At 48.4% G+C, this 14,600-nt stretch overlaps 1 protein-coding gene across 9 annotated transcripts in view; it reads left to right on the plus strand.

Moving 5' to 3' along the window:
• Positions 1–14,600, plus strand: part of SRC (SRC proto-oncogene, non-receptor tyrosine kinase) — a 520,693-nt gene that overhangs the window by 456,979 nt on the left and 49,114 nt on the right. For all 9 annotated transcript variants that reach the window (XM_069652377.1, XM_069652381.1, XM_069652378.1 and 6 more), the window contains one exon: positions 13,135–13,314. In XM_069652377.1, the coding sequence (XP_069508478.1) occupies positions 13,135–13,314 (180 nt within the window). The remainder of the gene's footprint in view (positions 1–13,134; positions 13,315–14,600) is intronic.

Raw genomic sequence — 14,600 nt, forward strand, 5'->3', positions numbered from 1 at the left:
TGTCGCCTACCTTGACCTTTACCCTATCCAGGGGCAGCTATGGTCTCCTGGCCCACTGGGCTTCATCTTGTATTCTTGAGAGCTCTTCGATTTAGGGGCTTCATGCACCCTTAAGATTTCATGATCTTGCTGACCGGGCGCCGGCAGCAATGCTTTCGGGCGCACGTCCCGCTCTCGGGCTGATAAGCACTACTCACTGCAGGTCCAGGGCATCTTGCAGGGGTCACAATTAAGGTCGCTGGAGCTAGAGCTAGTAGGCAGGAGCTACCCCTATAGAACCAAGAGCTAGCGCATGGCGTGCCAGAAATCCAATGTTTGTGAGATGCAAAACGCATACAATCCACGGTGCTTTAAATATCTTCCAGATGTCTGTAGTGTTTTTCTATGGACATTGACGAATGCAGAAAGTTATTGTCACATAGGTATGTTTGTATGGCACGAGTTGGCCTTTGGGAGCCAAAGTTAGCTCCTGGTAGCTGTTGGTGTCGAGCTAACATGCTCTCCAGGGCTAGAAGCAGGCACTAAAGAGCTCCCAGCAAAATCTAACACTTGGTTAAATGGCTATTGACCATAATAACGCTTTGAAACCTCATCCTCTATGCTGATCTCCGTACGTCACCCACTACTGAATTCCAAACACGCACTGTTCGTCTGTTCTGCGTGCAGAGTAGTGTGAAGCACGAGGTTGCCGACATAATGGAAGCCTGAGGGTCCATGCTGCCTGGGGCATGGGAGGGCATGCATAGCTGCTGCTGAAAGGTGGAGACGGGCGTTGCGTTTCTGCTCTCCACGAGGGTGGGTTTTCTGATATGCAGTCACATAATCACAGCATGCACTGCCCTTTATGTGCAGTAGGTGGCAACAGAGTACTGTAATTGAGAATGCCTAAACAATAATCTACGCAAATGGCAAGTCCAGTGTCTATGCACGTGGCTTGTATTACACTTTTTATAGTGGTTGCGAACACTGCTCTGCACACGTGAGATTTTAGCTCCCATGCACAGCATTGAAAAGGCTCAAGAATAAAAGTGCAGTGCGGCGACTATCAGTGACGCGGGCAGTGTTGGTGTCCTATTGTTGGGAGCAAGGATTACAGAGAGGTGGCTATAGTATCGGGTGGGGTCCCCCTCTTCCCCTGGCCTTTTCTTTCCACCTATTCGGGTCATATTGTTCCCGGTTCCTGTCTCCCCCCTTTATTTCCCTTTCTGCACTTGATGTCTCTTTCTGCAATATTTTGTTAGAGATCACCGCTGAGCTTGGCGTTTACTGCAGCGCACCCGCCGCAGCGTGGGCTTTCGCCATGGCCGGCAGATGTTGTGCGAGGTATCATTTCAAAATGCTGTTTTGTGGCCCTTGCTCGGCAGCTGGGAAAACATGACTGTACATTTCAACACGTGCATTCATTTGGCGTAGTTGAAGGTTTTCAAATGCAAAAGGGCAGTGAAAAAATACGTTTTTGGGGCACAAGTGCTATTTACAGGTCCCTTGCTCTTCTCTGAACTTTATCCTACAAACACGCCTAACCTACCTTCACTCCCCCCTTTGTTTCAGATCCGCCAGAGCGCCAGGGACCACTCCGGTGGTGATAGTGCGCAGTACAAATATCCTTTAACATTAACAGAATTGTGTCGGAGCACGTGTGACCTCGGAATCCATGTTTCTGATGTTTGTTAATCTGCTAAGAATCACATGCTGTGCATAGGTCCGACATCCAGTGGTCACTGCGGAGTATTGCATTTTGTTTTTCGTAGTCGAAAAGGACGTCGACAAGGCGTGTCTGTAACACTATCGCTATAGTGACGTGTGTTGTACCCACAATCCCTCGCGCGTCGAGGTCCCTCAGATTGTTTTTTTCCGCCCAGCTACTGGTCGCCTTTACGCGGAGCTCCTCGAGAGACATTGCAGATTTCATCTCCTCGACCTTTGGTCGTTTTCCTATATTAATATAGAACATATCGATCCCCCCCTCGACGCTGTTGTGAAGCTGTCTCCGCCGAGCAAGATCTTCGACGGAGGGGACGAGCGGAGGAGATCCTTCGGCGTTGCCGAACACGTGGCCTGGCCTCGCAGGCCAAATACAGTAGGGAGAGTGGGGGTCGTGGGACATCTCTAGTTCTTTTCTGAGAATGCCTTTCCTTTTCCCCTTCCTTTCCCTTGGGGTGGTTATCACGTTTTATTGCCTCGGCTATGGAGAGGACAGCCTTTAGGTTTTGCCCGCTTTGCAAGGGCAAGTTTACTTGGAAGGACAAGCATTCACGGTGTAACCGCTGCTTGCCCCTCGATCACAAAGAGGAAGGTTGCACGGCTTGTCGGCTTCTTAAGCCGAAGACTCTAAAAGACCGTAGGGTCAAGAGGTGGGCGGCCAACGCTATGTTGAAGGCCGACGCTCCACCCACCGTCGCTACCTCCGACAGTGACGAGGAACGTGATACCACGACCTCCGCTACGGAAGTCGAAAACCCCCCTAGAGAGCGCACACGCGCTTCGTCGTCTGTCCCCGGCCCCGACGGGCTCGCCTCATGCCCTGCTTATGGGGATGAACACCCCGGCGACATTGACGCACATAAGACCACACATAAGCACACAACCCATGGCTCTTCTTTGCCAAAGGCAAAGAGAGCATCAGCGCCCAAGGAGACGCAGGTTTCACCGGCGGCCTCCTCGGACCGTTCGGGTTCAAAGCCCCTCTCGCAACCGCAGCCGCGACCAGCGACTGGGCTTTCGGCAAATAAGGGCGCCGCCCCCAAATCATCGGCCGGAGCGCATCAGCAGAAAGCGCATGCCGCCGTAGAGCGATCGACACCCATAACGTAGAAACCACAGCCCTCCGCTGACAAACGAGTCGCTGAGAGCTTGGCGAGGATCGTGGTAGCCGACGCCCACAAGCGTACGCCGAAAGACTCGTCGAGCGCTACGCAAAGGTCGAAAGACACGCCGAAAACACAGGGACGATTTCCTTCAGTCGAAGGGATTCCCAGCACACCTGAAGGCTTTTCGGAGGGCGACTGGACACTTTCCTCGACGTTGTGGGAGATGTCGAGCCGTTTTCAGCTACAAGACACCAATTTTCCCCCGCTAGACCGCTCAGGGGTACCCCATGAAACGGCTCCATCTCTGCATGGAAAGAATGGAGAGGTTTATGAATACCCAAAACCCTCCCACTCCAAAGAGAATAAGAGAAGGGCCTCAGGAGGACCCCAGGGGCAAAATTCCAAGACTAGTCAATACCCACCAGGACACAGCCCCAGACTTCCATAGTGTGTATGACCTCACTGGGGAAGAACATTATTTTGAGGAAGAGGATGATTTTATGGACGAGGAAGAGGGACGGAACCAGGAGGAAGGTCTGGAAGACAGCCCAGACTTGGTAGGAGAAGGCTTCGGAGAAAATCCAGAAGGACCTTCTCACCCCTGGCAATCCCCATCAATATATTCCGACACTGATGTCCTCAACCTAAATCCTCCTGACAATTCACCTGTTAGGAACACGTCTCCCATTGACGATCAACCCACGTTTAATGCCCTGTTGCGCAGAGCAGCCGCACACTTCGAACTGGACACTGGGGAGCTCTCCCCTGAATTAGACTTTGTAGAAAGGGTAATTAAGGAGAAACCCCCGGTCAGTCAGACAATTCCCCTCCTCGCTTCGGTGAAGAGAAGAATCATCCCTTCGCTGTCCACACCCGCACTAATCAGAGGGGTCAATCCTAGAATTGAAAACTTTTTCACTCCTTCACCCTCAGACCCGCTGTACATAAGGGGACATTCCATTCCGGATTCCCTGGTAGTAACCAACACAAGAAAGAGGGCAGGGGTACCACTTTCCACCAGTGAGGCACCACCTGACAAGGAGGGCAAGCGGTTATATGCCCTTGCAAAAAGAGTTACATCCTCGGCCGCCTTTTCGGCAAGAATTGCCAACAACAATTCTTTGCTCGCTAGCTATGCGGACGCGCAGTGGGCCAAACTGCGCCAAGACGCCGAAGAAGCGCCGGAACCATTACGTACACGCCTGCTTTCAACTATTGGCGAAGGAACCCAGGTCAACCAGAGTATTGTAAAGAGCTCTATGGATGCGGCAGAAACTGCGGGACGTTCCCTAGTTCAGGGAATAGTCCTAAAACGACATGTATGGCTGCGCAACTCAGGGTTCAAACAGGAGACACAGGCGTCTTTAATAAATAAACCTGTTGAAGACTCAAACCTCTTCGGGAAAGCGGTGGATGAGGCTTTGGAGATGGCTAAAAAAGAGTTCGATACTATCAAAACTCTTGACCAAATCTCTAAGCCCTCTACCAGGCGCGGCTATGGCAACAAACGCTTTTTTCGTGGCCAACAACAAAACCAGCAGCAACAGTACCCTGCCACCAATTTCCAGACGAATAGTGACCAGTACAGCCAAAGAGGACAGCGCCGGGGCAAAGGAAGAGGGCGAGGGTCCACCCCCAGAGGTTCCCAAGCCCCTAACAACACCAAGTGACGCGAAGATTCGCGTCCCCTCCCATGCAACACCGGTCAGGGGCCGGATAACATCCTTTCTTCCAGCATGGGAGGGTATAACGTCAGACCGCTGGGTACTTTCCACCGTAGCCCACGGATACTGCATCGAATTCAACAGTTCCCCAACATACAAACCCCCGAGGGGACGACGCATGTCACCGGAACATCTTGCCATCCTTCTACAAGAAGTACAACAACTGCTGGAAAAAGGAGCCAGAGAGGTCGTGCCTCTATCTCAGGTAACGGAAGGTATTTATTCAGTGTACTTCCTTGTACCCAAAAAGGATCTAACCATGCGCCCTGTATTAGATCTGCGCCCAGCGAACAAGTTCATCAAACCCCAAAAGTTTCGTAGGGTGACCTTACAGGAAGTGATCCCACTGCTATCACAGGGAGATTACATGACAACATTGGACATGAAAGATGCATACTTTCATATTTTAATGTTGCCAGCGCACAGAAAATACCTCCGGTTCATGATAGAGGGCAAACACTACCAGTTCAGACTGCTACCCTTCGGCATAGCATCAGCACCGAGGGTATTCACAAAGGTACTGGCAGTGGCAGCGGCCCACCTGCGCAGGTTGTCCATCCCAGTTTACCCTTACCTCGACGACTGGCTCATAACAGGGGATTCTTACGAAACATGCTTCTCCAATACCCAAAAGACTGTAGACCTTTTGTTCCAGTTGGGCTTCTCCATCAACGAAAAGAAGTCCAGCCTAGACCCCAGCCAAATCAAACAATTCCTAGGGGCTCTAATTCAAACAAAGGACGGCCTCGTCTTCCCCTCCAAAGAGAGGGTCCAAAACATGTTGTTTCAGATCCCTCAATATGTGACCGGTCGAGAGGTGACGGTATGCAAAGCAATGCGCTTGCTAGGCATGATGGCGTTGTGTTTTTATTTGGTACCTCACGCGCGCCTGCGCCCAATGCAAAAGTGGCTCAACAGCCAGTGGTGTCAGGCCAGCGGACTATGGGACGACCTAGTGGTGGTCTCGCAGGCCTTAGTTCTCTCGCTACGGTGGTGGACAAAGGAAAACCTAGAAAAAGGGAAACCCTTTGCCACACCCGCGGCGGAAGCCACTCTAACCACAGACGCATCCCTCACAGGATGGGGGGCTCACCTATCCCATCAAACTGCTCACGGAGAGTGGACTCCGAACGTAGCATCCAAACACATCAATCTTCTGGAGCTACTAGCGGTGTTCAAGGAACACCTACAAGGCAGGACAGTGATGGTCCTTACAGACAGCACCACAGCCATGTATTACATCAACAAGCAGGGGGGAACCCACTCTCCAGGACTGTCCAAACTGGCCCAAAACATATGGAAGTGGGCTCTCAAACAGAATATGTTCCTTCTGTCACAACATGTACCAGGGGAACTCAATCTGCTGGCAGACAAACTCAGCAGAGATTTCCCCCTGCCCGAAGAGTACGAATGGCGACTGCACGAAGACATCGTCTTCGACGTCTTCACGCAATGGGGGTTCCCAGAAATAGACCTGTTCGCAACCCTGGAGAACTCACAATGCCAAAGTTACGCCTCCAGGTACCCCCAGAACCAATCCAAGGGGGAACGGTCTGTCGATTCAATGGTCAGGGAGATTTGTTTACACTTTTTCCCCCCCGACTCCCCTTCTCAACAAGTTAGTGCACAAGATGCACCAGGAACAAGTAACCATGATACTGGTGGCCCCAATGTGGGCCCGACAGCCATGGTTCGCTCACTTGATGGAGATGTCTCTATCTCCCCCAATGAAACTCCCCTGCCCGTACAAGGACTCTGCATCCATGCCCCCAGAACATGAACTTAGCAGCCTGGCTCCTGAGATCATAGAATTTGGACATCTACAGCTCCCACAGAGATGCATGGACATCCTCCGGGAAGCCAGAAAACCTAACACTCGCCACTGCTATTCTAGCAAATGGAAGAGATTTGTCATTTGGTGCAGAGGAAAGAGCATCAACCCAATTGACTGCTCTCCCACACATATTATTCTATACCTGACCCATTTATTGGATTCAGGTCTAGTGTTCAATTCCATTAAAGTCCACCTAGCGGCACTTTTTTGCATACACCACTTCCCAACTCAAAGTGTCGTGGTGGAAGATCCCTGTTATAAAGGCCTTCATGGAGGGAGTAAAGAGAATACACCCCCCGATAGCTGACCCAGCTCCCGGATGGGACCTTAACGTGGTACTTACCAAACTCATGGGCTCACCATTTGAACCCATGGACAAAACATCTCTTAAAGACCTCACTCTTAAGACTGCTTTTCTAATAGCTATCACCTCCATCAGGAGAGTAAGTGAACTACAGGCTCTTTCTGTCCTAGACCCCTTTGTTACAGTTCACAAAGATAAAGTGGTTCTACGCACTCACCCAAGTTTTGCTCCGAAATTCATCTCAAAATTCCATGTAAACCAGTCTATAGAACTACCAGCGTTCTTTCAAAATCCTTCCAACTTGGGAGAAAGGACTCTGCACACACTAGATGTCCGCAGAGCGGTCATGTTCTACATGGAAAGAACCAGACCACTGAGGAAGACTAATCAGTTCTTCGTCTCGGTGGCAGCAGGAAGAGAAGGGGATGCAGTTTCAAAGTCCACTATTTCTAGATGGATTGTTCAATGCATCACTCTCTGCTATACTCTTGCTAAGAGGGAACTGCCCTTTAGGCCAAGAGCACATTCTACTCAAGGCACGGGGGCGTCCATAGCATTCATTGCAAATGTTCCCCTTGAGTCCATCTGCAAAGCGGCTACCTGGAGTTCTGTGCACACCTTTACAAAACACTACTGTCTAGATGCACACTCTAGATCTGACTCCCAGGTGGGACAGGCAGTATTAAGACATCTTTTCTCTACTGTTCCTTCTCATAACCCACCGCCAACTCTGGGTACTGCTCGCTAGTCTATGCACAGCATGTGATTCTAAGCAGATTAACAAACATCAGAAGACAATGCATTACTTACCGTAAAAGCATTTCTGATGGTTGTATCTGCTTAGATTCACATGCGCCCACCCTTCCTCCCCGCTTGGATGGAAGGAACATAGACATCCTTTTCTATATTTCTCTCTTTTCTGTACTCACTCACGTCTAGAAGGCTGCCTCAGGGCAGAAAAATACAAACAGAGGGACCTCGACGCGTGAGGGATTGTGGGTACAACACACGTCACTATAGGGATAGTGTTACAGACACGCCTTGTCGACGTCCCCTTTTCGACTACGAAAAACAAAATGCAATACTCCGCAGTGACCACTGGATGTCGGACCTATGCACAGCATGTGAATCTAAGCAGATACAACCATCAGAAATGCTTTTACGGTAAGTAATGCATTGTCATTCCAAGGATTTGGAAGAGTGAATCCAGTGCGCCATAGACCATTGGCTTCCTTTGGGGAAGGCAATGGAGACGGTTTCCTAAAGTTATTTTCAACACGTGATATGCCAGGAATTCATTTGTATGGTTGTATAACATGACCGCCCCTTTCACGCTCCACTGAACTTCCTATATCTCCACTCCCATTCGCTGCCCCACACAAAAAAACCTCAAGCAGGGCAACACATGACCATAATTACACGCCATTCGGAGAGGTCTTTCTTTAGACACCTAAGCCACATTTAAATGAATAGGTGCGTACCATCAGCTCCACACTATGGCTGCATTCTGGGCAAAATCCTAGTCCAAGCAATGGAGGAATGGGGGGTTGGCTGCAGATTATGAAGGGACGGCTGTATTGGCCTCTACATGCATAGGAATAGAAAAGCGCTCCGTGGCGGGAGCTGAAACCCTATAGCACCACTGAAGAAAAGCTGACGCCTAGGACGGCCGACACCTTGGACGCCCAAGGTGCATCAGTTGAAAAAGATGGAGGGCCCTAATGCAGGAACTGGTTTGCACTCTCCCTCTGACTTTCCTTCTCGCCCCCTCCATAGTCTTTTCTTTTTTCTGTTTTGCTTCTCTTCCTTTTTATACTCTCTCGCACTTTTCCTTGAGTGGGTGCAAGCTTGCTGTTCACATCACACTTACATCTGTTAAATGACTACATGTGTGGGATGGCAAACTCCGAAGTGCAACTGAAAAAAGGAACCAGCAATTCAAATTGGGTGCAGAAGCCCAAAAATAGTTGTGCAAGTGAGGGGTTTGTAAGCCTGGAAAATGTGCTTTGCGGCCAAGCATCTTCATTCACGTGGTGGTGCGTTTGCGTCCCAAGTGAAAGTGCAAAGAACCGACGGAGCACCTTGTAGGAATAAAGTGACTTTGACCAATGACTCCATGTCTTCATGTCACGAGGGACTCCTTAGTCCACTCCTGAGCTTTGCTTTTACATTGTTTTCTTCAGTTGAAGTGACGCACCACTTCAGCTCCCACTATGCAATTGAGGGAGAAGTGAAAGCTCATTACTGGGACATGGTGTCCAGCCTGACATGGAGTCATCCGGCAACCGCAGAGTGAACACTGTGCTCCTTGCGGGTTTGCCACGTTCCAGAATGCCTACTGCCTTCATGCCCCCCTGTTTCAAAACGATTTCTAAAAGTGGAACAGATCTGGAGACTTTTTTGTTATTAAGATAGTTGTGATGAGATTTGAGCCCGCTCAGTTTGGTCGCGAACATGCATAGAGTACAGAACTAGTGACAGCGGCCATCGTGGATCAGGAAGCAATGTCTCGGTAATGCTACTGGTGGATTTGCTGGCTGCATTCAGCACTGTTGCTCATCGAATTCGTATCATAAAATAGGAGTGCCAGGAAACTCGAGGCATGGTCCTTAAATGTATACACTCTTTTCTAGCTAATTGCACCCAATTAGCACAGATGGGTATTTTCCTATCATCCACAGTTTATTTGGCTGTGGGGTGCAGCACAGCTCTGCTCAGGCACAGCTGCTGTTTACTCTTTATATTAGTCCTCCAATGGATCTGTTTCATCAGTAAGGTGTTTAACTATGCAGACGATGCTCACATTTTGGTTCAATAATTCGCACGCGGGATGCAGCGTGATTCCTTCTGGAAGGGGAAGGATCAAGGGAGCTATCCCTATTAACATGAAAGAATCCATATAACTGATGCGAGATTATGAGGAATACCAGTGGCCCGGTTTTGGAGAAGGCTTTTTAAAGCCAACACATGTCAACCTATAAAGCATTACATTTGCAATTACCATTGCTCAAGCAGACCTAATAAATGGATCAAGCAAAATTACAGAATATTTTACCATTCATTGAGGTGCTGGCGCACCATGAGAGTACACTACCAATACTTCACGTTTTTGGTTAAATCGACCTAGAAAAATGTCGGCCTCAAGAGTGTAGGAATGTTTAGTCTGTATGGCGCATTTGATGAAAACTAACTTTTAAAATGTATTTGCGTTAACAGTTTAAATCGAACCTTTCACACAACACAATCCAATATATCACCACATGCAACAGATTACAGATACTACAGTTTACAATCAATTTAAAAAATGTTAAAACAGCTTAACGACATTACCTGTGCATTTAGAATTCGATACCAAACAGTTTCGGTAGTTAGACTTTCAACATGATCGATGTATGCTAACATTGAATATGCAAAGGGGTTAGTGGAGGACAAGCAGCGAGCAGGTGCTTTAAAGACTCCCCGTGAACAGTAGCAACAGTGCCTCTCTAACCTCAGGGTATTATTTCTAGAACCGAACATTTCTCTAGTTAAATGGTAAAATAGATGACTCATTATTGAGGCACTGTTCACTGTCCAGTCCATTTCCAACACCACTTCTGTTGGGGAGAATTCTCATTTCTGTTGCAATTCCCTTCAGCCTTAGAGACGCCCAGCTCTTTTGCTGGACTTTAGGACTTTTAATTGTAACCCTGGAAGGAGTGACCTTTTTCTCACCCTCTCATTTTTTGACCCGATTTTGATTTTGTTTGAACTGTTTTTGGAGTCTGCCAAACTCTATAGGCATGTACTTTTTGTATGGTGACACAGCACCTTCAGTGCAGTGTTCCAGACAAATACTTTATATTTCTCAAGAGGTTTAGATACCTTTTCTTGGGTGAACTACAGTTCCCAAGAATAGTAAAGTGAAATTGATCATACTTACCTTTCCTCTTTGTAGGTGCATCACATCCCATCTTGTGTAGCGCTCTGGGATTAACTAATAGCCCCTTATAATGTTAGCCTCATTACTTTAAAAGGCTGGTAACAGTGGTTTAATATTTCCTACCATTTTGCTTTTCTACCGCATGCTGAACCCACAGCTGCAGTACAGCACCCATGGGTGACCATTTTGTGAAAATGCCCCCCGTCTTCTTTTTTCGCCATTTTCTGATTGTATGGTCTTTCTTGGGTTTTACTCTGTGTGTCGAGGCAATTTCAACCCTTTGTTTGTCTCGCCTTTGGCGGGCTTCAGCCCTGAAGCCCGCCTCTGGCTCCAGTGTGTCTGGAAAGGCAGGATGTGAGGGAGGTTCCCGAAACACCCCCGTTCTTTGTCTCTAGGAATGCCTGAATGCAACCAGTCCTGATTGGCTGGCTGTCCTTACAGCCACCCTGCTGTGATTGACCGCCTAGGCTGTGCATGAATGGGAGAAACCTGCTTAAAAGGCAAGGGTTTTAGGACTAGAAGCAGAGTCGACCACTGGGAGAAACACCCGACAAACTATGAACAAAGCTTTCGGCATCCTCCTGGACATTTGGGTTTCCCGGTGAAGCCCTGCTGCTGTGCTGAAACTCCTTTTTCATTTCGACAGAGAAGCTTCTAAAGGGATGACTTCTCCCCTTGGGTTAGTGGGACCAACTAACCCAGAGACGAACTCCACTGGACCATCTTTCCCGACTGGCTGTACTTGCAAGAACTGAATGCCAGGGGTCAAGTAATCTGTAGTGGAGTGAAACATCTGCAGTAACAAATCCAGCTAGAAGCTCCAAGAGTCTCCCAAGGACCCTGAAGAAGCAGGACGACCAGAGCCAGAGTCCCATCACCAAAGTGCAAGACCCAAGGAGTGAAGGAAGCCCAACCATTATCAGATCTGCGACAGTGCTGTTTGCTAAGCACTGAAACCGCAAAGTGCTGCTTAACCGAAAAGAGCCGTAGCTGCCGACGACCTCCCAGGTACCGTCGCAGGAGCCCTCCAGACGTCCTCCCTCTTGTCCCCACGACTGAGGCTCAGGAACACGGTCTGCACTGCTGTAGCAAGACCAAACCTAGCTGAACCTACTGTTTAGGGTTGGGGTACTTACCTCATTGCCCTTTTAGCTGTGCTTTTCAGTTGGGAATTATATTAGCTTACTTTTAGAGTTGATCTCAACTCTCCTTTCACAGGCTCAACAGCGTGTGACCCTACAAGTGATTTTTCTTCAAACTCTCTGACTTTGATTTAAGAAGTGCCTCAGATCCATAGACTGTGCTCCAATTGACTTTGGCTGGCTTAGCTCCCTGAATACTCTTCTAGTCCATTGACTGATATTGTTTGCCCCTCATAGGTGGTAGCTTGTGAACTGTTACTGCTGGCTTGTCTAGATTTCATTGGAAGATTTAGTTGTCCTCACGTTTACTGAGAACCTGTTTAAACTTTGACTTCCTTAAACCTTTCCTTTCTGCAACCTCAGAATCGGCAAAGTATAACTAGTGAGATATATAAATGCCCTTACTGTCCTTGTGATTGAAGTCCCCTCGGAGTGTAGGAATTGTGTAAGAAGCATATACAAGATTATCCACTAACTTGTTCTGATTCTGAAAAGTTATTTTAAAGTATATTTACTTTGTTACATGAATTGCCCTTTTAAAGAAAACTTGTTTAAAAATTGATGTTAATTAAATAACTATTTTTGAATGTAAGTGTTACTTGGCTACTTGTATTTACGGATTTCATTTGTACAGCTCTACAGCTCACATTTACCCCTCTTGAGATGGGCCTGGCTGCTCAGCCACCCTACCAACATGTGTAGTACAGACCTATACCAAAACGTGGGTTACCTAATACCAAAAGTGTTGTGTACTCTCACACAGTGTGACTGCATCAATTCTTACATAACTTCCAGCCGTTGAGTTAACAGATCTTCTCTCGTAGAATAATTAGTCAAAAGCATCCTAACCTTAAAAAAATCATTCTTAATAAAATGGAGAATCCTGGAGGACAATGTGGCCTCACTTTCTTGGAACAACCCTTACCCAGGCCTAACTCATTCAGTCTCTGCCGTACCCCCAAAGGATGCAGTGAAAAATGTGTGGTGGTCATCCTGGACTCCCAACCTTCCCTCAAGGATTGGGTTGTGGCAGTGTCTTAATCTGATTTTTGCCATCTAAAGAGAATGAAGAGCCTCCCTCTGCTAGTAGCCTTTCCTTAGTGTTCTGGTAATGGATGCCTTCATCTCGTATCAAAATTAGACTTTAATAACCGCATTTACCGGCGACTCCCAGCTAAATTGTGCTCACTCTGCAGAGTACAAGACGAGGCAGCACGTGTGCTACTCGGAAGATTTTAGCTCAAATCTCTCTCTTTCTCTTTAGTGAGCCCTTCTATGAAATGACCAGGGCATTTTTTTAAATATTTTCCTTTAGGTGCTAATGATGAAGTGACTACATTGGCAAATGTTTCCATTGTATATATGTGCCAGACTTAGTTCCTCCCTTTTCTCCCACAGGAACCTGGAATGGCACAACCAGAGTGGCCATAAAGACCCTGAAGCCTGGGACCATGTCACCAGAAGCCTTTCTACAGGAGGCCCAAGTCATGAAGAAGCTGCGCCACGAGAAGCTGGTACAGCTGTACGCTGTGGTATCGGAAGAGCCCATCTACATAGTCACAGAGTACATGAGCAAGGGTGAGTCGGAATACATGACTCGCCTCAAGTGTAGGGGGCTCCTAGAAAAGATCAGAGCATGGACTGGGTGGAATAGCAGGTGGTACTCGTATTTCTGTTCTTGCGTCTCAGATGGAAAGTGTGCAGAACAATTGTGCTCAGGGGTGGTGAGGGAGCATTGGAAATCCCCAGGGCAAAGCCGTGCAACTTTGTATAAAATATTGTCATCAGTGCCCATTGATCTTCTGCCATCTGCTGTCTCATGGTGGAAATCCTTCATGGGTCCCAATGAGCATGTCCTGTTCTCATCCCTATATTTTGCAAAAGTACCTCGACGAAAGGGGTGCCAAGCATGCTTAACACGGCAGAAGGTGGAATTATCTTTCAAACTATTCTTCAGACCAGTGGCGTTACACAAAATGTGCTCGCCCCCTGCATGGCCTGCTTGGCATTTACCGCCCTCCCCCTCACCCCCCCCCCCCCTCCCCCAACGTGGCCTGGGCTACTACGCAAGCTGTTATAGGAATGTATTCAGTCCTGTGGCCAAGGCGCGACTTCATTGCAAACATACGACAGACTACGTTGGTCCTCGTTAGTGCCCCATCCCCCCTGTGACAGACACCCTGTGTGGGCCTCTACTGTGCCTGTGGTCCAGACAGTGGTCCAGACCTAGGAGGGGTTGTGCAAGAGGGAGTTTGACGAGGGTTCCTTGGTAGAGTGGTGGGAGATTCCGGCGAGGGTTCAGCTGTGCAGATGGTCATGATGTAGAGGCATTTGTGACTGGAGAGATGTGAGGAATGGAGATGGCATGACATGTGGATCTGCTGGATGGGAGCTTTGGTCGGTTTTCAGAGACATTGGTCAATTGGGGCTGCCAGTCAGGGGTTAGCTTTTGATTCGGGAGCTTGGATGAGCACCAAGGACAAGGTGGTTTTGGGCCAAAGTGGTTTGGTGGCAGAGATTGCTGGTTTAGGGTTTGCTCTGTGGGATTTCTGTAGGCAAGGATGCAATGTGAGTTTGTTTCAGTAGAACCGGTTCCTATGCAGATGCCCCAGGAAGAGACCTGAGCTACATGAGCATTGTGGCTGCTGAATTTTGTATCTGCCACCAGTGTATCGGAAAGGTCTGGCATGTCAGTCCAAGCTACAGGCCATTTACATAATGGGAGGACGAGAAGATTAGGTTTGCTACTTCGCAGGTAAAGGCAAGGTAAGGACTGTTCCTCTGGAGCGTCTGCCGTGAAATCAGCACCCTTCTGCAAACTTATAAATTTGAGGTATTGGGGATATGGACAACTGCAGGATACG

This window comes from Ambystoma mexicanum, chromosome 3p, assembly GCF_040938575.1.
Source record: "Ambystoma mexicanum isolate Mex_15411 chromosome 3p, UKY_AmexF1_1, whole genome shotgun sequence".
Classification (NCBI taxonomy): domain Eukaryota; kingdom Metazoa; phylum Chordata; class Amphibia; order Caudata; family Ambystomatidae; genus Ambystoma; species Ambystoma mexicanum.